The sequence below is a fragment of the Pelophylax lessonae genome (assembly GCF_965119305.1).
Source record: "Pelophylax lessonae genome assembly, chromosome: 4".
In the NCBI taxonomy this organism is placed as follows: Eukaryota; Metazoa; Chordata; class Amphibia; order Anura; family Ranidae; genus Pelophylax; species Pelophylax lessonae.
Window position 1 is genome coordinate 635113832 of NC_138771.1, and position 23729 is coordinate 635137560.

At 45.2% G+C, this 23729-nt stretch overlaps 1 protein-coding gene across 1 annotated transcript in view; it reads left to right on the plus strand.

The window, feature by feature from the left end:
* Window positions 1-23729, plus strand: part of DNAH2 (dynein axonemal heavy chain 2) — a gene marked incomplete at its 3' end in the record, with an annotated part of 417940 nt that overhangs the window by 218901 nt on the left and 175310 nt on the right. Inside the window, exons 28-36 of the mRNA XM_082254654.1 lie at window positions 6165-6247; window positions 7729-7909; window positions 13233-13371; window positions 16940-17157; window positions 20042-20134; window positions 21616-21741; window positions 22483-22593; window positions 22686-22874; window positions 23434-23537. Coding sequence (XP_082110780.1) covers window positions 6165-6247; window positions 7729-7909; window positions 13233-13371; window positions 16940-17157; window positions 20042-20134; window positions 21616-21741; window positions 22483-22593; window positions 22686-22874; window positions 23434-23537 — 1244 coding nt within the window. The remainder of the gene's footprint in view (window positions 1-6164; window positions 6248-7728; window positions 7910-13232; window positions 13372-16939; window positions 17158-20041; window positions 20135-21615; window positions 21742-22482; window positions 22594-22685; window positions 22875-23433; window positions 23538-23729) is intronic.

Consider the following 23729-nt stretch of genomic DNA (forward strand, 5'->3'; position numbering starts at 1 on the left):
CATGGAGCGCCCTGTGTTGCATCGCTTCCCCTCCCTGGGTGCACCGATCGAGGCAGCAGCAGCAGCGATGGTCTCTACAGGTTTTTACCTCCCTATCCCTTTATCCTTGCCTGTGTTGAGCCTTTTTCTCCCGGTGGGGGTAAACATTGTGCCAGTGTGTGTGTGCGGTGGGCAGCGCTCGCCGCGCTTGTTTAAGGGGCAATTAACCCTTTATTTTCCGGCTTATCATTGGGGCAATGGATTCTCAGGGACACAAATTTCCTACCACTTGGTGGGTGACCAAGGGCTGTTTTCCCCCCCAGGGGGGGTTTTGGCTGCGGTTGTGGCTAATCTTGCTGCTCAGGTGCTTATGCTTGTGGCTGTTCAATCCACACAACGACCCAGAGTTTTCAATCTCCTCTGACAGAGGGTGCTGGTGATGGGGCTGCTATAGCTGGGGTCTCCTTATCGGGGTCCTGTTCCTCCCTGGGTCTTGTGGGGTCCGAGGTGGAGGCTGAGGTAGAAGAGGTGGATAATTCTCCCCCTGGCTCGCCTGAAGAGCTTGCACTCATGGCTGAATTGGTTGCTTCTATCATACAAACACTGCGTTTACGGGTTGAACCACGTCCCCCTGCTGCCCTGGCAGCTTATGGGATGCAGAAAAGACGCAAGACATCGCAGGTCTTTCCCTGCACTGATGATTTTCAGCGCGCTGTTAAGGAACAATGGCGCAGTATACGCAAGCCTTTTGCTGTACCAAGTAGGTTCAGGCTGCGTTATCCTTTCACGCCCGCTACTGATGAATAGGTCCACTGCGATTCCTGTTCGGGACAGGTGGGTTCAGGAAATCGTTCGTTCTGGCTACAAGATCGAGTTTTCTCTCTCGGCCGGAGAGCAGATTTTTTCCCTCAGGTGGTTCCGGTGCCTCATCGGGACAGATTTCGGGGGTTCTCTTCCAATCTGTTCTCTGTGCCCTGGTAGGAGGGCAGGGTGCGTCCTATTCTGGACTTACAGGCTCTGGACCGCTTTGTGCGGGTTCGCAAGTTCCGCATGGAATCCCTGCGGTCGGTGGTGGCTGCCCTGGTTCCGGGGGAATTCATGGCTTCCATCGACTTGAAGGATGCGTGCCTTCACATCCCGTTTTTCGAGGGTCACCAGAGGTACCTTCGGTTCGCCATTGCGGAGGATCTCTACCTATTCGTGGCGTTACCTTTTGGTCTCGCTTCGGCTCCACGGTTTTTCGCCAAGGTGCTTGCACCGGTTTCTGGTTTTGTTGAGAGCCCAGGGCATCTCTGTCCTGGGGTATCTGGAAGATGTTCTGGTTCGGTCTGCGACCAGCCAGGGTCTGGAGGAGGACCTGTCCATCACGATGCTGACTCTACAGGAGTTTGGTTGGACGATACATTTTCCAAAGTCGACGCGGTGTCCGTCGATTCGTCTTCCCTACCTGGGAATGTTTCTGGACTCGGTCCAGGCGAAGCTCTTCCTACCGGACGACAAACTCAGGACTCTTCAGGAAGGAGTCAGGTCCCTCAGGGACGTTCCGTGCTCGTCGCTCCAGACGCGCATGAGATGTCTGGGATTGATGGTCTCGGCTTTCGAGGCGATTCCCTTCGCCCAGTTTCACACGCGGGGTTTACAAGCGGAGATCCTGTCCAGGTGGGACGGGCGACCGCTATCTCTGGATCTCCAGATTTCGTTGAGCCATCGCACCAGAAGGGATCTTCTGTGGTGGCTCCAGTCCCCGGCGGTGTCGGGGGGGGCAAGTCTTTTCGTCCTCTCTCATGGACGGTGGTCACCACGGATGCCAGCCTGTCAGGCTGGGGTGGTGTTCTGGGCGTTCTGTCCGCCCTGGGAACTTGGTCGGGGGAGGTCTCCTCCCTTCTGATCGACATTCTGGTATTGCGTGCGATGAATCTCTGCCTTCAACGTTGGCCGGACGGGCTGCAGGGCTGTCCGGTTCGGGTGCAGACGGACAATGCCACGGCGGTGGCTTACGTCAATCGCCAAGGGGGCACCAAGGGAGCCCGAGCGGCTCGGGAAGTGGCCGACATTCTGTCTTGGGCCGAGACACACGTCCCGGCGATATCGGCGGTTCACGTTCCGGGGGTGGAGAACTGGCAGGCGGATTATCTGCAGCCGCCAGTCCCTGGTCCAGGGGGAATGGTCCTTCCACCCGGATGTCTTCCAGATGTGGTGCGCGAAGTGGGGTCTTCCGGAGGTAGACCTGTTCGCGTCTCGTCTGAACAGCAAGGTGAAAAGATTCGTGGCAAGGCCGCGCGATCCTCGGGCAGACGCGTCAGACGCGTTGGTAGCTCCGTGGCATCAGTACCGACTGATGTATGCGTTTTCACCGTTTCAATGGCTGTCCAGGTTCTTTCGCAGGTTGCACTCGGAACCAGTACACAGTGATTCTTGTGGCACCGGACTGGCCTCGCCGGTCCTGGTGCACAGACCTTGTGCATTTGGCGGTCGACGCCCCGTGGCGTCTGCCTCTTCAAGAAGATCTCCGGTCTCAAGGGCTGATATTCCATCCTGCTTTACAGTCGCTGGCTTTGACGGCCTGGCTGTTGAAACCAAGGTCCTGAGGGATAGGGGTCTCTCCCTTGAGGTCATTCACACTTTGATCGACGCGAGGAAATTTTCCTCGGGGAAGGTCTATTACCGTACTTGGAAGGCCTATTTTGCCTGGTGTGAGTCCAGGGGGTTTTCACCTCGCCCGTACTCGGTGTCTAGGGTGTTGTCCTTCCTTCGAAAGGGTGTTGCCAGCGTTTGGCGCTGGCTACGATCAAGGGTCAGGTGTCTGCGATGGCCGTTCTCTTTCAACGTCCTATGGCATCTAACTCCTTGGTTGGCACTTTTGTTCAGGGGCATCTGGTCCCTCCTAGGAGGGTGCCTCTGCCTCCTTGGGACTGGAATCTTGTTCTGTCCGTGTTACAACATGGTCCTTTTGAACTGATCGGGTAGATCTCGTTGTCTATGTTGTCCAAGAAGGTCACCTTTTTTGGTGGCGATCACTTCGGCTCGCAGAGTGTCGGAGCTGGCAGCTTGTCCTGCAAATGTCCGTATCTGGTCACTCACTTGGATAAGGTGGTCTTGCGACCTAACCCTTCTTTTTTTCCGAAGAGGGTTTCGGAATTTCACCTCAATGAGGACGTTGGCTTGCCTTCGCCTTGCGCGAAGTCTAAACTTCCGATGGGGGTGGAGTTGCACTCCTTGGATGTTGTTCGGGCGATTAGGATTTACCAAACATCGTCTGAATCTTTTCGCAAGTCGGATTCTTGTTTGTCCTTCCGGGGGTCCTCGGAAGGGCGTAGCGGCGTCGGCTTCTGCCGTCGCCAATTGGTTCAGACAGGCCATTGAACAGGCCTATGCCTTGCAGGGAAAAGTTTCCCCTATGCCTGTGGAGGCGCACTCTACCAGGTCTCTGAGCACGTCTTGGGCCTGTCGTCATGGGGCTTCTGTGGCCCGGGTGTGTAAGGCGGCGACTTGGTCGGCCGTTCACACCTTCACTCTATTCTACGGAGTGGTTGTTCAAGCATCGGCAGATGCTTCCTTTGGCCGCAAGGTTCTTAGTGCGGCGGTTCCTTAGGGTCCCTTGTTTTGGATCTTTGGGCTGTTTGGGATTTCTTTTTATCCCTGGGTTATTTGTTTTTTTCCTGGGTTATTGCTCCCGTTGAGCAAGTTTTTTCTCATGTTGCCCAGCTGGTTTCCTTCCTTTGGTAAGGTTCCTTTCTTTGATGTGGAGACTGCGTTGCCTTTAGGCGCGGCTGCGTTTCCCACCCCTCATGTTTGCACTGCTTTGGGACGTCCCCATTGTGACGAATATGAAGATGGCGGCGACTGTCGGAGGACGTAAGAGAAAACGGAATTTTTGTAAAATCTTACCTGTAAAATTCCTTTCTCTGAGTCCTCCGACAGTCGCCGCCCCCGCCCCTCTTTTGGGGTTTAGGTACTCTACTGCTATTCCACTGAAACTGAAGTAGGAAACAGGAAGCAGGAGGGTATAGACTGAGGGGACCACCCCCTGGGGTGGGGATATGTTAAAAGCTTTAATATTGACATATTCTGTTGCCTAGCTACTCCTACGGAGCAAAGTCTAATACCCCATTGTGACGAATATGAAGATGGCGGCGACTGTCGGAGGACTCAGAGAAAGGAATTTTACAGGTAAGATTTTACAAAAATTCCGTTTTTTTTTTCTTTTTTTTGAAAACATGTTATACTTTACCTGCTCTGTGCAGTTGGTTTTGCACAGAGGGCTTCCTCTTCTCTCAGGTCCCTCTTCACTGCTCCTGGCCCCTCCTTCCTGTCGAGTTTCCCCACAGCAAGCAGCTTGCTATGGGGACACCCAAGCTGAGCCGCATCTTCATATATCCATTTAGACACAGAGCTGCGGTTTAGCCCTGCCCCTTTCTCTCCTCTTCTGATTGGCTAACTGACTTTGATTGACAGCAGCGGGAGCCAATGGGGCCGCTGCTGTGTCTCAGCCTATCAGGAGGGAGAGTCCCGGACGGCCGAGAGACTCGTGGACAAATCCTTGAATAGAGAGGGGGCTCAGGTAAGTATTAAGGGGGGGGGGCTTAGATGAGCTGCTACACACAGAAGGCTTTTTATCTTAATGCATAGAATACAATAACCACTTGGCGATCGCCGCAAGTACATTTACTGCGGCGGTCAGCCCCTCCTGGGCAAAGTGACGTAGTACTACGTCGCTCGCCCAGGAGCCTGTAGGGGGGCGAGCGTGCGAAGCCGGAGGCATGCTCCCGCCCCCACTCGTTCACAGGCATCCCTGCGCGAGTGACCGGCAGCTCCGATGTCCGCCGGCCACTCGCAATCTCCCGCTGGAGAGGGAGAAAGGCAGGCGGCTAATGTAAACAAAGCCGCCTGTCATTCTCCCTGGTGTAACAGCAGAGACTATATGATCCTGCTATGTAGAATCATATGTCTCTGTGGTTACATAAAAAGCCACACCCCTTGACAGTTAGAAGCACGCCCTTAGGGACACACTTAACCCCTCTTTCTCAAAAAAGTTAACCCCTTCACTGCCAGTGTCATTTTTACAGTAACAGTGCATATGTATAGCACTGATTACTGTAGTAATGTCACTGGTACTCCCAAAAGTGTCAAAAATGTCAGTCAGGGGTCTGATCTGTCCGCCGCAATGTCGCAGTCCCGCAAAAAAAATTGCAGATCGTCGCCATTACTCGTTAAAAAAAAACAACAAAAATCTTTCCCTTAGTTAGTAAACGCAATAACTTTTGCGCAAACCAATCAAAATACATATGTAGCATAAAACAATTTGGCCTAAAATGTTAAAAAATTTAGATTTTTACATTTTTTTTGGAGGGAATTTCATATAAAAAATGTGAAAAATAGTTATTTTTTCAAAATTGTCACTATTTTTTTGTTTATAGCGCATGATCAAAAAATCGCACAGGTGATCAAATACCACCAAAAGAAAGCTCTGTTTGTGGGAAAAAAAGGACGTCAAATTCGTTTAGGTACAGCGTCGCACCACCGCGCAATTGTCCATTAAAGTTACGCAGTGCTGAATCGCAAAATAGGCCCTGGTCAGGAAGGGGATAAAATCTTCCGGGGCTTAAGTGGTTAAAGTTCATGCGGGTGTAAAGGCAGATGTCCTAATACTTTTGGTACTACAGTGTATTTCAAATCAATGGCAAACATGAGAAGCGCATAGTAAACTGGTCTCAAATGCTCGTGTTCACTAACCCGAAAGCAGTTTTAGTAAACATAAACACAATATAAATAAGTAACTAAAAAGTTATTGCCCAGCCACGTGAGGGAAACTCATTTTCAGCAGAAGCCGTCCAGTCTGAAGACTCTCGCCTTTGTCTTATGTACACTGAAGAAAAGCAAGACACTGTGTAGAGAACCTACAACCCATACTGTACCTAGGCATTTTTTTTATGTGAATGGAGCAGTAGGAAAAAAAAACAAGTGTTCTATTTTTTCATGGCCATTTTTTGCCTTCTTTAGAAGTCATGAAATGTTTGATCTAAGGTTCTGTTCTATAGGTCTACTTTAAAGGAACAAGATAAGTGATAAATACAATACATCATTGATTCTTTTATAGCCTTGCCTTAAAAATGTCCTATTTTTTAAAACCGGGCATATCATGTGCAGTTTCGCTTTGACATAATTTTCTTGAATTTGTACCAAAGGCCCTGGAAAACATCACAAGAACCTGGGAGGACACCACGCTGGACATTGTCCCTTACAAAGACAAGGGCCACTATCGGCTGAGGTGAGTGATACAAAGGGGTTGGTTTATTAAAACTAGAGAACGCAAACTCTGGTGCAGCTCTGCATAGAAACCAATTTGCTTCTATTTTCTTTTTTGTCAAAGCTTAATTGAACAAGCTGAAGTTAAAAGCTTCCCATTCACAATCCACAGCTGCACCTGATTTTTCACTCTCCCATTTTAGTAAACCAACCCCAAAGAGTTGAAGTTGTTTTTAGCATATAACAAAGGAATAATAACCAAAAGTATATAATATGTGAACCAAGCCAACAGAACTGGAAGAGAATAGAAATATCCTCTACTGAGCCACAGACAGCAATTAAAACCTGGAAGAGGTTCAAACCTTTCCTCACGCTATGCAAAACTAAAAATAATTCTTGTTTTGTCTGGAGTTAGGTTTTAAGATAAAAAAATACTTTATTCATAAATCCATAGTTTATTGTGTTAAGTTCAAATGTTAAGTTTGAGCCATGAAATAATCTACGCCAATCGGGTTTGCATCTGTTCAGGTAAGCTTTACTGAGAATACTTGCGCAAGGACCACATCTCATACAGAGAGAGAGAGCATGTGATGCCTTATACATTTTTGATACATCCTATAGCCAGTTATTACATTATAGCCTATGGCGGGCATAGGTCCAAAAACATGGTCATACAAGATTACACAATATTTCATAATACAGTCTAATTACACATCGGGTCATTTTGACCGAGACAATGACGTTGAGTGAAAGGTTAGTCTGACAATTAAAAATGATTGATTAGGGGCTTTTTTCATTTTACGGTAATAAGGGGCTTGTTTTCATAAACATCTCTTTTCGGTAATCTTATCATATCTTTGGCAGAACATTTCATATCCTCTGGAACAATGTGAGACACAGTATTTAAAACATACCAACTAGAATTCTAAGCATTAAGAGGAATATATTTTTTTAGTATATTAAAGGGGACTCTTTGACTATATAACGATATATAATGATAGGCTCTTCATATCTTGACAATTGATTTTCAAATAATAGATTTTCAGTGATGACACCAGCCACAACTTTTCATTGAGCCATTCTGCTTATCATATGCTAACCAATTTTGGCAGGCTTCCCAGTGTCAAGTCACCAAATTGTCTAATGGAATGCGATCAAGAATTCTTTTTGGGTGGCATTGCAGTAGTTCCAGCCAATATCTACCAACGTTTCAAATGTTTAGTCACTTGACACTGTAAAACAAATAAAACGTGGCAGATTGATTCGGTTGAAAGCTGATTGAAAGGTCAGAAACTTCCTAGAATATTGCCAAGCATACAGCCAGCATTAGTTTTAGTTGTGCCAGGAAGACCAGCTCATGACATGCCTTTGGCATCCCAACATTTTTATGTAATTGCTTTATGAACTTCATACTTTTTGGACATAGCAAAAGCTGGGATGGTGGCACACAAGTGACTAACATTCAAAATACAATCACCCAAAGAGTGAATTTTCTTCTAACAGAGGAACAGATGAAGTGTTCCAGGCCCTCGAAGACAACCAAGTCAGTATCTCCACCATGAAGGCATCACCATTCGTGAAAGCTTTTGAGCAGGAAGTGGACCGATGGGAGCGATGTCTATCCCATATCCTGGAAGTTATCGAAATGGTCCTCACTGTGCAGAGACAGTGGCTGTACCTTGAGGTGAGATTCACTTATAGGGGAACTGTTATGGCTTTTGGTCGATTTTATTTACATTTTTGACAAAAATTAAAAAAAAAATAAAAATATTGGGACTTTAAATGAGGTGCTTATGAAAAAGGCACCGCCATCCCAATTAAGGTCCAAGAAAAATGGGGGAGAGGGAAGGGGAAAAATTATAATTGTAAAATGAAGTATAAGGGGGGGATAGGTTGAATGTGAAAATAATAAAAAGAAAAATAACATATTGATACAAAGTTGCCATGGTAATATCAACTAAATATTATAAAGTTGCCATGGTAATAGCAACTAAATATATGAATAAAAAAGGGGGCAATTAATTACATAATAGCCATGTTAATGGCAGCAGTAAAATACGTACATATAAAAATAGTTAAATTCCTGTAAAACACAAGAAGGGATGTTGCGACTTTATATGAGGAGGTCGACAATAGAAAATGATGAAAATAAATATAATACATTTTTATTTTTATAATGAATATTTGTTAAATATTAACATAAATGATAGCAATTACATACATCTGTATAAATATAGTAATTCATATATGTACATGGATAAGGACATTTCATGTATGTACAAAAAAAAATGATAACAGTAACCATACATATTCATGATACATGTAATATAGTAATTGATGATGACAGCAATTTTAAAACGTTGTAAAATAAGAAACAGCTGCGTCTAAAAAAGCTCTACACGTTTCATGGTCCAAGACCACTTCCTCAGGAGCAGAGGCAGCGTTGTATCGAAAAATAGATGGAAGTACCAGTGTAAACAGTCATTTCTACATCAGAAGAGAATTAAACTAAAATAGAAAGGACAAAAATGATCCATTCTACCTACTTACCCAAAATTGCCATGTCATGCGATAATGCCAAACCAGGGCCAATGGTATAGTCTGTACCGGGATATAGTCTGTACCGGGAACTGTGGTGGAAGGATCCGCACAAACCCCAGCGCCTACCGAAATTTAGAGAGGTGCAATCTCCATGGGGAACTAAATAAATAAATAAAACACAGCCAGGTGTCAAAAATATTGCTGTAGAAACCCCTACATATTGTAGGATGGAAATTCCCCAAGTATTAATGATAGTATGAGAACCAAGGTCCATGGAGATGGTGAAAACGAAAAAAGTGTTAGAAGTATGGGCAAAGAAATACACCTGTGAACCCAAAACCGCAAATAAAATCAATATAGTGAGTGTGGTGATAATAGAAGGCAGTGATATGTCAGAGAAAAAAAAATAATAGCCAGTGAAAAAAAAGATATTGCAAAGTGCCCAAAAAGTTACCTAATAAAATAGGATGAGTCAAGGTGATATAAAGTGCAAAGTATTTGAGATATGTTCCAGAGAATTAGCCCAAGGTGGTATGTGTGAAGGCAACCAAGTCTGCGCAAGAACTCCCCCCTGCCAATGTCACGCTAGTCTGGTGTGTCAAGAGGGACCCGTCCATCAAGGAGGCAGCCGTCTCCCACGATGGCGACAGGAACCCTCACAACAGCCGAGTTGATAAAGGCGTGCATGGATCATGGCGTCATTGGATGCCACGTGTGTGACGCCAAGCGCGGCATCGATGCATCGTGGGGTCCACCCACCCAAACTACCCGCTTGACGTAGGGGGAAGGGGGCCCAGGATGCATCGCAGCTCCCTGATATCCGACATCCAGACAGCCCTGATGAGGCACATCGCATGAATGAAACCACGCTTAATAACAACAATGAAAATCCCAATAGAAAAAATATTGTGATGAATGTCCTGCAAGTTCAGACCAGGGAAAGGGGAAGGGGGAAAAAAGGGGGGGGGACGGGGGCAGGGATGGGGAAGGGAGGGGGTAAGAAGGGGGAAAGGAAAGGGGGGGAAGGGGGAGGGGGGGAAACAAAAAAAGAGAGGAAGGGGAAAAGGTCAGTGTCAGGTACCTTGGTTGAGGCCGAAGTGCTGAGAGGGCTTCCCTTGCAGCTTGGTGCGGATCACCCCTGGAGGTGAGACGGGAGATGACACGTCCCAAGGAGCACTGGATGCAGGTGAAATCCGGATGGATGGTATGGTATGGACACCCAGGACCGCTTCCAGGAGATCTAAAGGTGTTTAGTGGAAAAAGACACAAGGTTAATGCCAGGCCGAGGGTCATACACAGTGAATCAGTCCGGAAGTAATGAGCCAAGTGGGAGGTAGCAAAGGGGCAAGACAAGAGAGAGTCCGTGGGATCCAAGCCAAGGTCGGTACACAGGAGATTCAGCAGGGGTATCAGAGCAAAGAGTGGTCAGGCAAGCCGAGGTCAAACAAGGGAGAAGATGCAGACAGGTCAAAGAAGCAAGCCGGGTCAAAACAGAAATACAGGTAAACGGACAGGTCACGGGTACAGGAGCTGACAATAAACCAGCACCGGAGCACACCGGAAGAGCGTCTTATATAGGGCCAGGCCTGGGTAGATGAGCGTGGTGACACACCTGCTCTGCCTCCGGCGATCTATTGTTGCTGAATGGTGATTCCTTTCCTGACAGTCTGTCAACCGATCGGGCAAACACACAGCACATGAATGACGAATAACCGTGCCATGAACAAATCAACCGCCTCCATCCCTATTCATATATAAATGGAAAAAAAAAAAGAAAAATATTGGGACTTTAAATGAGGTGCTTATGAAAAAGGCACCTCCATCCCAATTAAGGTCCAAAAAAAATGGGGGACAGGGAAGGGGAAAAATTATAATTGTAAAATTAAGTATAAGGGGGGGGGATAGGTCGAATGTGAAAATAATAAAAAGAAAAATAACATATTGATACAAAGTTGCCATGGTAATAGCAACTAAATATATTAATAAAAAAGGGGTAATTAATTACATAATAGCCATGGTAATGGCAGCAGTAAAATACGTACATATAAAAATAGTTAAATTCCTGTAAAACACAAGAGGGGATGTTGGGACTTTATATGAGGCGGTCGACAATAGAAAATATGAAAATAAATATAATAAAGGGCCAATCACCAGGCATCAGAGCTGTCACATGGGAGGGAAAGTGAGTGACATGCTCATACATACCTGGGAGTCCACAACATTTTACTGCCAGCCAAAATGATTGGTAGAGAGAAAAGGTAAGCATGTGCAGCTGAGAAGATTGGGTTGCCCTACATAGACAAAGGAAAGGGTCACTGTAAGGGCTTGGGCAGATGAACTTTGGACTTTTGCCAGCTTTTTGCAGTTTGAGATTTGAGGCTTATTAGAAATCATTCAGAATACTTTGGATTTGACACACAGTTGATATTTGAGTTAGCTATATGAGCCTGTGTCCAGAACTTATGTATTAAGCCCCGTACACACGTACCGATCGTCGTCATACAAACGTTCGTCTTTTCTCCCCGGGATGTCGATGTCTGTTGAAAAGTGCAAGGACAGCACAAGAATTTTGTCCGCCGACTTCAGCTGACTGCAGAAGTGATGTCATGTAATGGTTAACTTTCCCTGTGTTTTTTCTTTTCTGAGCATGCCCAGTCTTGCAAATCTGCGGTCTGTCGGCTGATTTCTGTACTGACAGGCGAACAATCGTCCGTTCTGGTGTCGGCATACAAAAATTTTGATGTTTGCAAGAAAGACTTTTGTCCGCAGAATGTGCACAGACAGCTGTCGGAGGCACCATACTAACAAGCGTACAATCGGCAGATCTTTCGTCCACCGACGTTTGTATGACGACGATCGGTACGTGTGTACGGGCCTTTAGAGTCGCTGAATTCAGCAAATATTCATGGTTGAATAAAGTCAATCAAGTACATATTGGCATATTGGACACCAGTGGCTTCGGTAAGGCAACTCTTAACAAAAACAGGTTACCCCCTGACTAGAGGACCGTGAGTTTAAGATTCACATTTGAAAAATCTAAAGATTACACCAGGCCAAAGATCTAAGAGTCAAAATTACTTTAATATTGGTGTTAGTTTATAAGACAGACAATGCATTTCAAGGATCTAAAACACTCCCCCTTCATCAGGTCTCCCCCTTTATTTATTTTTATACCACAGTTCCCTTTATTCACAGTAAAATGAATCAGTACAATCCAAATTCAACATATAGCTGTCCCCTGCTGTACTTGTTTGTTTCCTAAAAGATGTCCACAGACTTTCTTGTTGAAGGATACCCATCATCACTGAAGTCAGGAGACTGAAGCAATTCTGAAAGTGCAGGGTGTCAGGAACCCGCCCCCCGAGGGAGTATTACCACATTTCCTGTTATTCACAGTATAATGATTCAGAGAGCAGCTCTGACATTTTTACTGCCTAATCTAGAATCACCTACTGTAGGAAACGGTCAAAGGGTAAAAAAAAATAGAACCCTGGTGGTCATGTGATCAGTTTGTAGACTGCAGTCAAAGTTAAGTATAAAAAAACATATATAGGGAAGGCCTCTAGGGGGCAACAGAAAACACTTTTTGGGGGGGGGGGGGGCATGTAGCTGAGCCTACAGTTGAGCTTTAGATCCTCTGCATTTACCAAAACTAGTTGAAATATAACCCTGCCCCTAGTCTCAGCCTTTTATTGCTTACTTTTATTTTAGGTGCTTACTTTTTTTAAGTATTTTTACTTCATAATATTTATTATTTGTTATTACTATCATTATTTATTAAATTATTGTTATTGTATGTTATTGATTTATTTTCTTATTTGCTTACTTTTTAATTTCATGTTTTTATTTAATAATAATCTTGTATTATTTCTTGTTAAGCTTATTATTAAAAATTTTATTTTTATTTACTTTTATTGTATATGCCAGGGGTCTCCAAACTATGGCCCTTCAGTTGTTCAGGAACTACAATTCCCATCATGCCTAGTCATGTCTGTGAATTTCAGAGTTTTACAATGCCTCATGTGATGTGTAGTTCCGCAACAGCTGAAGGGCCTTAGTTTGAGTCTCCATTCACACTACCGCGACTTGTCAGGCGACTTGTCAGCCTGACAAGTCGCGGTCCGTCTCGGTCCATGCAGTGCTACAGGACCCGTTCTAATAGGAGCGACACAAGTCGCTCCGACTTAGAAAAAGGTTCCTGTACTACTTCGGGGCAACCTCGGAGCGACTTGCATAGACATTCATTATATGAAGTCCGTGCAAGTCGCGCCGAAGTCGCGGTGCACGCGACTTCACAGGTCGCCCCTGAAGAAGTGCCGCTTCAATGTGAATGCGGTCTGAAGATCCCTGGTATGCTGTTGGAGATTTGGCATGTAGACCCAACACATCGGTTTATTGCATGCGCTATTTGGTTTAATAAATATAGTTCTGTCAAGCTCTATCCTAAACTGTCTTCCTCCGTACAGAACATCTTCATGGGAGAGGACATCCGGAAGCAACTGCCCCAGGAATCAGCGGAGTTTGACCAAGTAAATGTTAGCTGGAAGACCATAATGGACAGACTGAACAAGGACAACAATGCTCTGCGTGGGACCCACTTTCCAGGTGCGTTGAGTGGTATGCCTAGGGTGGCTGATTGAGGAAGCACTTTGTATCTCCTTTAAAGCTGACCTAAAATACACAAAATAAAACCGCTTTGTATTCTTCAACCTCCCTAGCGCTGACCCTGAGCAGTACACAAGCTTCAAATTCTATGTAAAAATCGTTAATTCTGAACATCACTTGGGGGTAACCACGTTTATGGTACCCTGAGCCTGAGTGAAAACCTAGGTAAATGCTAAGGGGCCTGGATCTCCAGGATCGCAGAGCAGAGGGAGAATTATTCTCTTTGTTGTGAACCTGGAAGTGCTCAACTCTGAACTCTGAAGAGCTGGGAGAGCTGAAGAACTGCTCTGCAAGCAGTTCAGGAGAAACATCAGGAGCCTTAAATCTTCATAAAGAGGATTACACGCACCTAGGATGTTAGGTAACACATACAGAAAAACCTTGGATTGTGAGCATAATTTGTTCCGGAAACATGCTCGTAATCCAAAGCACTCGTATATCAAAGCAAATTTCCCCCATAATTAATAATGGAAACTCAGATGATTCCTTCCACAACCATTTATTCATAAGTCCTTCAGTTTGTAGTCCATATAAAAAGATTATAGCAATGTGATAGGTCCCAGGTGTTGAACACAAGGCCCGCGGGCCCAATGCGGCCCCCCAGGCCATTTCATGTGGTCCTCACACCTCTCCTGCAGCTGCGGCACTCCTCTTGTCTCTGTCCCCACCTTGTCTCAGTAGTCAGCAGCAGAGGGGACAGAACTCCTTTGCCAGATTCTGCACTCCTCTGTGCAGCTGCAAAAAGGCTTGTCTTTTCCCCCTTCTCTGCAGTCCGCAGCAGAGAGGAGGGCAGAACTCCTCCTACAGATCCTGCACCTCTCTGTGCAGCCGCAACACCACCTTGCCTTTGCCTCCCCTGGTCTCAGCATTCAGCAGACTCTGGAAGCTGACTCCAGCCCCTCTTTGGTTCTCCTCCAGACCTTGCACTTTCTTCTTTCCAGATGCACCCTCATCTTCTTCCTGGCAGCAGCACAAGGTAAGGGGGTGCATTGTGATGTAAGGAAGGGTGGGTGACTCTTGACTTCTGATGGTGGGGGGGCTCTTGACATCTCATGTAAGGGGGTGTAGGGTACTCTGGACATCTAATCTTACAGATATAACCGGCCCTATGAGGGCAACCATAATGCTGATGCGGCCGGTGATGAAATTGAGTTTGAAACCCCTGTGATAGGTTGTGCAACCATAAGATGTACATCCACAAATGGAGCTACAGAGCATAAAAGAGAAGAGAGGCGCATCTAAATGTAGCAATATGGTTACATTTAATGAAGGTTCAACAGTTAGCAACTCACATGGTTGATGATTAAAAGAGGCACATCTAAGTATGCAGGCATCCGGGGTGAAGCTGTCCACATAGACCGTCCTCTACACCACCGGCTCTCACCACTGTCAGTCTGCAATCGTGACCGGGAAGACTACCCTGCAGTAGAGCGATCTGAAAGCGAGGCTTTAAGCGCTCATGGTGCACAGTGTGGAAGGAATGAAGTTGATGGTGGTGCGGGGGACGGTCTATGTGGACAGCTTTCCCCGGTTGTCTGCATACTTAGATGTGCCTGTTTTAATTATCAACCATGCGAGTTGCTAAATGTTGAACCGTCATTAAATGTAACCATATTGCTACACTTAGAGGCCTCTCTATCCTCTTTTACACTCAGTTGTGACATGACGCTACTCGTTTATCAAGTCAAAATTAAAAACAAATGTTGCATGTCTTGCAAAGCACTCTCAAACCAAGCTACTCTCAATTCAAGGTGTAGCCAGGTCCCCATATAGATCCCCCCTTACAGCAGGCCAGGGTGAGGTAAGGTCCCCTATATAGATCCCCCCTTACAGCAGGCCAGGGTGAGGTAAGGTCCCCCATATAGATCCCCCCTTACAGCAGGCAAGGGTGAGGTGAGGACCCCCATATAGATCCCCCTTACAGCAGGCCAGGGTGAGGTGAGGTCCCATATAAATCCCCCCTTACAGCAGGCCAGGGTGAGGTGAGGACCCCCATTTAGATCCCTCCTTACAGCAGGCCAGGGTGAGGTGAGGTCCCATATAAATCTCCCATTACAGCAGGCCAGGGTGAGGTGAGGTCCCCCATTAAGATCCCCCCTTACAGCAGGCCAGGGTGAGGTGAGGTTCCGTCCGCCATATAGATCTCCCCCCTTACAGCAGGCCAGGGTGAGGTGAGGTCCCATATAAATCCCACCTTACAGTAGACCAGGGTGAGGTGAGGTCCTGTCCCCCATATAGATCTCCCCCCGTACAGTAGGCCAGGGTGAGGTGAGGTTCCCGGACCTCACCTCACCCTGGCCTACTGTAAGGGGGGATCTATATGGGGGACGGGACCTCACCTCACCTCACCCTGGCATGCTGTAAGGGGGATCTATAGGGATCTATATGGGGGACGGGACCTCACCTTACCCTGGCCTACTGTACGGGGGGAGGTCAATATGGGGGACATGTTGCTGCTACACTTTTCATTGGTTAAGCTGACACGCAGCTCCTTCGTGCTCCAAACGGCTCCAAAACAAAACATAACGCGGCAGCACACACAGGAAACTTATTTTTAGTGTAATTGAACACTTTGTATATTGACCCCCCAAAATAATACCTTGCCACCCCTGTTTTAAAAGTCTAGCTCCGCCACTGAATCCAAATTCACCCATACACTGTTTTTGCCTGCCATGAACTTTAATGGCATCCCAGTCCGTAGGGTTCAATATTGAGTTGGCCCTCCCTTTGCTGCTATAACAGCTTCAACTCTTCTGGGAAGGCTGTCCACAATGTTTAGGAGTGTGTCTATGGGAATGTTTGACCATTCTTCTAGAAGCACATTTGTGAGGTCAGGCACTGATGTTGACGAGAAGGCCTGGCACGCAGTCTCCACTCTAATTCATCCCAAAGGTGTTCTATCGGGTTGAGGTCAGGACTGTGTGCAGGCCAGTCTAATTCCTCCACCCCAAACTTGCTTATACATGTTCTTATGGACCTTGCTTTGGGCACTGTTGTGCAGTCATGTTGGAACAGGAAGGGGCCATCCCCAAACTGTTCCCACAAAGTTGGGAGCATGAAATTGTCCAAAATGTCTTGATATGCTGACGCCTAAAGAGTTCCCTTCACTGGAACTAAGGGGCCTAGCCCAACCCCTGAAAACATCCCCACACCATAACCCCCTTTCACAAAATGAATTGGACCAGTGTACAAACTAAGGTCCATAACGTCATGGATGAGCGAGTTTGCAGTGGAGGAATTTGACTGGCCTGTGCTTCTGGAAGAATGGTCAAACTTTCCCATAGACACACTCCTAAATCTTGTGAAAAGCCTACACCAGCAGATTTGAAGCTAGTTTAGCTACAAAGGGTGGGCCAACTCAATATTGAACCCTACAAACTAAGACTGGGATGCCATTAAAGTTTATGGCGTCCCAGTACTTTTGACAATATATTTTATATATATAATTCTTTTGAAATACAAAGCAGATATTTCCTTTAATGACAGCTAGTTTTCATCTTGTGTTTAGGCCTCCTGGAGAAGCTGGGTGAGATGAATGCAGCTCTGGAGGGTATACAGAAGTCTCTTGACCTTTATCTGGAGACAAAGCGTCAGATCTTCCCACGATTCTACTTTCTGTCCAATGACGACCTACTGGAGATCCTTGGACAGTCCCGGAACCCAGAGGCCGTCCAACCACATCTCAAGAAATGCTTTGACAACATCAAATCACTCAAGATTCAGAAGGTAATAGTCTAGTACATGATGAGATGTAAAAAAGCACCTGTACTGTAGTCATAGGTATAATGGAGGACCGTAGGGAAGGTAGAAGCTGTACTCTGTCCTTCCAGCAATGAAGGCTTTAGGCATCAACTTAAAAGTTACTCTACCTTTTTCTCAATTCTAAAATGATTAATGTGCCTTTCTACAGACAAGGGCACTCCATAAAGTATCCAGCTGTACTTTGCTGTGATGGGATTTTTAATAAAATGTTGGACCCCTTATGGCACTCCCTGGTGTGCTGGTGACATATCCTTTGTTCTGAGTCCTTCCAGTCTCCAGCAGTTGGTCACTTCAGCACCCAATTATTCTGCAGCCTCTTACAGGAACATGTGCATTGGGAATATTGTTCTGGACTTTCCACAGAAATGCAACGGCAAGAGGAATGCAGAGGCTGCCATCCCCTCCCCTCTGCATTCTTCTTGCTGTTGTTTGCCTGTGAAAAGTACTCAAAGCCAAAATCAGCTATCATTACAAAGCAGCCATCTCCTTCCTAGCTGTTGTCGGATTGGCTGTGGCAGAAGCAGAAGGGGGCAGGTCAGACCTCATAACTAGACTTATGAAGCACTTAACTACATGGGATAAAGTACTATGTGTATTTTGTCTCAAAGGAGACAGAACAGTAAAAAAAAAAAAGAATTCTAGATCTTCTTTAATAGGAAGGAATGCAAAAATGTAGAAAACGATTAGAAAATGTATGGATTGAGCACTCACATCTGTGAGAATTCAAGAAATGCAAACAGCGAACGAGCCAATAATGGAAAAAACTTGCTGAGAATATTGCTATCTCCATGTAAAAACTGGCTGCATGCAACACTTGTTGGGTTATTCTGGAAAATGCCATACTTTATTGTAATTGGATCCCAGTGGCAAAGATTTTTGCTGCAACAATTGGATGTGAGATCGTCAGAGGTGCCTATGTAGGAAGGAAATATTTGGCAGCTTCTTTCTTCAATAGGTGGATGTTTTTTTTTTTTGCAAATTCTTTATTGAACATATGAAAAATACAAAGTGCGTACAAACAAATTCAGAACTCATCAAAAATGAACATGGTGAAGTGCATAAACGAAGTCCAAATAACAAAATGATCTAAGAATCACATCACATGCATGCAAATTACTCATAAGACATATAACCCAAGTAAGAGTCAGCATCGAAGGAGGGTATCGGATGACAACTGCGGTCAACGTAGTTCGCGGTTCCAACATAATGGGGAAGGGTATATATGTGTAACCTAAACCATAGAGTCCATACGCTGATATCAGAGTAAAAGGGTTTGGGATTATATGTAGTGGGACCATGGGGTAGAAGGAGATCAGGGAAAGAAGGAATGAAGGGAAAGGTGGGGGAGTGATACAGAGTGTGGAGCAAGCATAGAGAGAGGCAAAAGGAGGTAAAGAATAGACCTGGGGGAAGTGGTGACAGAGGGGGGATGCGTCTATCCCACGCGGGTGACCCCGTCTCCAGTCAGGCAATAGTTTGCGAGAGGGAAACGCTCAAAGCCTGTCCCTCATCGGAGAGTATGAACGCATTCCAGCATGCCCAAGTTTTAGAGTACTGTTCTTTTCTACCCTGTGCGGTGAGTACCAAGTCCTCCAAGTCGTTAATTCATTTTACTCTGCACAACCAGAGGGAGGTCGTCGGGGAGTCGTGCTTTTCCAGCAGAGACTATCACATGACTTTGCCACATCTGTGAGGTGCCGGATCACAGAGCGTTTGTAACGTTTCGGAGCCATGCCAGAGCAATGTAGTAAGAAGAATGCCGGGTCATCTGGGATGACATATTCCATCATCATTTGGGAAATCCTGTGTACTTCCATGCACAAGTCCCTGAGCTTAGGGCAACTCCAGAAGATGTAGGTGGATGTTTTTTTAATAATTAAAATAATAGGAAATAAGCTAAAAAGCATCCTCTTCCTACATGGGTTCCTCTGCTCTTCTCAACTTAGAGCACAGGAATCCACAGGTGTGGGGTGCAAAGCTGTAGTCAACACGAGCCAGAGTCAACAACAAGTGGGTAGCAAAGATACCCCATCAGAAGGTGAGAGCAGGGTCAGAAGCCAGGTCAGGGACTATATCAGATGAGCAGCAGAAATACCAGATCAGCAGACAGGGGACAAAGTCAGGACATAAGCCAAGGTCACTAACTGGAGATCAGGATACAAAAAAGGTGTGTAATTCTTGCGCTGTCCAATGATTATAACCACCTAAAACCTTTAATGCTGCAGGTACTATTATTGGTAACCATCTATATTGATCTGGATTGTGTGGAGATCAGGATAAAGGAGAGTCAGGTCAAATACGATAACAAGATGCAGGTCAGGTTATGAGTCACAGGCACCGATAACTACTCAGCAATTGTTAGCTTAGCAATGCTTCAACCAGGGCTGTGCCAAAAGCTAGTGCCAGACATGCATGCAAATTTACTTCAGTGCACACACACATTAGCAAATATGCGCAAAGGAACGAACAGTCTTGACTCTGGACCACAAAATGCAGTATGCTCATGCTAAAATCTTCAGGCTCACCCATGCAATTAATCTTCCTGAAAGGAAGCTTCTATGGCTGCAGAAATCAGAGGGTCAGAGGTAACCTGATGTCTGAAACTTTCTGACCGGTCAACCTCCTGACCTCACACATGGTCTCTCATCTGCTGTATTTGCATTGTGTGAGATCAGGCATTGATAGGAGAGCATCTATCAGAATTCACCTGAATCTTTCATAATTAAGACTGTATAGGTATACCAATTGAAGGCTGTGTATTCTGATTCTTGCATATACTAATTTAGGACTTAACCTCAATTGGTTCTCTTTAATCTTAATATGTTCTAATTTCCTGTAAAATCACCAGGCTGGCAACAAATATGAAGGTGCAGGGATGTTCTCCGCAGAGGGCGAGTATGTGGAATTTACACACCCCGTCCTCCTAGAGGGTCCTGTGGAAGTAAGTTTATTTTACATTGAATATGATAAGTTAGGAAACAAGAGGGTCTCTTAGATGTGATAACAAAATAAAATATATGCAATATAAAAATAAGAGTGCAGATGCTACTGTAGCCTGAAGATTGGGCAGTGTTTGTTTAGTACTGTAATTGTTACATTTGAAGTATTGCAAAAATGTAAAGAGCACATTTATCAGCCTATAATAAAAAATAGTGCACCAAATAACAGCCTTATATATCAATAATTATATATCAATAAGGGATATTATATATTTATATATATGTGTGTATATATATATATATATATATACACGAGGGGCCTTCAAAACGTTTCCTCACTTTTTTATATTTAACAGAGTTAAAAAAAAAAAGTGCAGATACTTTTTGAAGAACTCATGCGTGTGTGTGTGTGTGTTATATATATATATATTTTTTTTATATTTATATACTATATTACAAAAAGTATTGCGATGCCTGTCTTTACACTCACATGAACTTTAATGGCATCCGAGTCTGTAGGGTTCAATATTGAGTTGGCCCACCCTTTGCAGCTTCAACTGTTCTGGGAAGGCTGTCCACAAGGTTTAGGAGTGTGTCTATGGGAATGTTTGACCATTCTTCCAGAAGCACATTTGTGGGGTCAGGCACTGATGTTGGATAAGAAGGCCTGGGCAGCAATCTCTGCTCTAATTCTTCCCAAAGGTGTTCTATCGGGTTGAGGTCAGGACTCTGTGCAAGCCAGTCAAGTTCCTCCACCCCAAACTCGCTCATCCATGTCTTTATGGACCTTGCTTTGTGCACTGATGTGCAGTCATGTTGGAACAGGACGGGGTCATCCCCAAACTGTTCCCACAATGTTGGGAGCATGAAATTGTCCAAAATGTCTTGGTATGCTGACGCCTTAACAGTTCCCTTTGTTGGAACTAAGGGGCCAAGCCCAACCCCTGAAAAACAACCCTACACCATAATCTCCCCTCCACCAAATGATTTGGACCAGTGCACAAAGCAAGGTCCATGAAGACATAGATGAGTAAATTTGGGGTAGAGGAACTTGACTGGCCTGCACAGTCCTGACCTCAACCCAAATAGAACACCTTTGGGATGAATTAGAGAGAAGACTATGAGCCAGGCTTTCTTGCCACATCAGTTCCTGACCTCACAAATGTGCTTCTGGAAGAATGGTCAAACATTCCCATAGACACACTCCTAAACCTTGCGGACAGCCTTCCGAGAAGAGTTGAAGCTGTTATAGCTGCAAAGTGTGGGCCAACTCAATATTAAACCCTACAGGCTAAGACTGGGATGCCATTAAAGTTCATGTGCATGTAAAGGCAGGCGTCCCAATACTTTTGGTAATATAGTATATATACATTATGTATTTTGTATATATACTTCTGTTATATAGTTACTGTCAAAAAACGCATGCTGTTTCTGCAAAATTTGACTTGGGCAACTCTATAAAACGACTGTATTCTTCCTGTAGGCCTGGCTGTGTGACATTGAGAGGACCATGCGCTGGACACTGAAGGAGCTTCTCCGAAATTGTCGCCTGGCACTAAAGAAGATGAGCAACAAACGGGACAAGTGGGTGAAGGAGTGGGCAGGGCAGGTAGGTAAAGGCAACACCTCATATTAAACTTTGGCATTCATTCAGAGCAGCCCATAACAACCACTTGTTGTGCTATTTGGACCATGAAGTCATTAACAACAGAATAATAAAAAGGACTTGTGAGTCATTCAGAGCAAGCCATGGCAATCAGTCAGAATTTAGTAATCTAATGGTGACCAGCATATGTGAGCATTTGCAAACCATTCAGCCAACAGGAGCTCCATTGGGCTATTTAGGCCATAAAGCCAATAACAACAGAAAAATACAAACTCCTTGTGAGTATCTGCCTATTACCCATTTATTGAGGCTGTAAGTCATACTTCACCATAAACCCTCTTTTGAATCCCAGGCTTCTATATGAGTCCATCAACCTCTTTCACTAACAATCTGTATATTTACATTTCTCTAGAATGTTGCTCAATCCTGGAGGTATTGTATGTTAATAAGTGTCCTCCCTTTAAATGCCAGTGACCAAAAATCTGCTTAGTTGATGGGCCAATCAGAGTATTTCTCAGTCATGTGATCACATTGTCAGATCTGCAAGCTGAAGATTTTGTTGACAAAATAAGCCTTCAGCCTGCTGATGCCACTGCAGCCTGAAGGTGGGAGCGTCTGTTTAGTATTGCAAAGTTTAATACTCTAACTGTTGGCTACAACTGCAGTATTAAAAAAAAATAATGCATTAATTAAAAATTAAAAAGAAATTTTTTTTTCCACATTATCTGTCTGCCTTCCCTGCAGATGCTAATCACGGCCAGCCAGATCCAGTGGACCACAGATGTCACCAAATCTCTAGTCACTGCTAAAGAACGTTCAGACAAAAAGTTTCTGAAGATAATGAAAAAGAAGCAGGTTTGTTGTGTTTGTGTTGTATTATGTGATTTACATTATGATATTAAAATTGTCTCTGTTCCTTTCTTCACACAATACTATTGCCATTTTAGGTCTCCATGTTGCATAAATATTCTGATGCCATTCGAGGAAACCTTACAAAAACTCTGCGCCTCAAACTGGTGGCACTTGTGACGGTTGAGGTTCATGCAAGAGATGTCATTGATAAGATGCTGAAGAGCGGATGCACTGATGTGGCTTCCTTTGAATGGCTGAGTCAACTGCGTCTTTATTGGGATAAGGTGATGAAGGGAGCTATGAGTCTGTCCTCCTCCTGCGGGGTGATACAGACAGAAGGGAGCTATGAGTCTGTACTCCTCCTGCAGGGTGATACAGACAGAAGGGGGCTATGAGTCTGTCCTCCTCCTGCAGGGTGATAAGACAGAAGGGGACTATGAGTCTGTTCTCCTCCTGCAGGGTGATAAGACAGAAGGGGACTATGAGTCTGTCCTCCTCCTGCAGGGTGATACAGACAGAAGGGGGCTATGAGTCTGTCCTCCTCCTGCAGGGTGATACAGACAGAAGGGGGCTATGAGTCTGTCCTCCTCCTGCAGGGTGATACAGACAGAAGGGGGCTATGAGTCTGTCCTCCTCCTGCAGGGTGATACAGACAGAAGGGAGCTATGAGTCTGTCCCCCTCCTGCAGGGTGATACAGACAGAAGGGGGTATAAGTCTGTCCTCCTCCTGCAGAGTGATACAGACAGAAGGGGGCTATGAGTCTGTCCTCCTCCTGCAGGGTGATACAGACAGGAATAATAGAAATATAATTTACAGCATTAATTATTTTTGTTATTTTGCAGGATGTTGATGATTGTATTATTAGACAGACGAACACTCATTTCCGGTATGGGTATGAATATTTAGGAAATTCAGGACGTCTTGTGATCACACCCCTCACTGACAGGTAATACCACGTCCATCGTTATCTGGGTAAATACGGTATATTGTAAATAGGGCGGGTTGTTAAAAATCACAAAAACAAGTGTAGCTCAAAGCTCTCCTCCAGTCCACAGTCTCTCAAGTGCAGGCCTCAGGGAGCCTGTCCCCGCTCATTGTCATGTGCTGGTTTGCTGACAGACCCTGCCTATGGCCATAC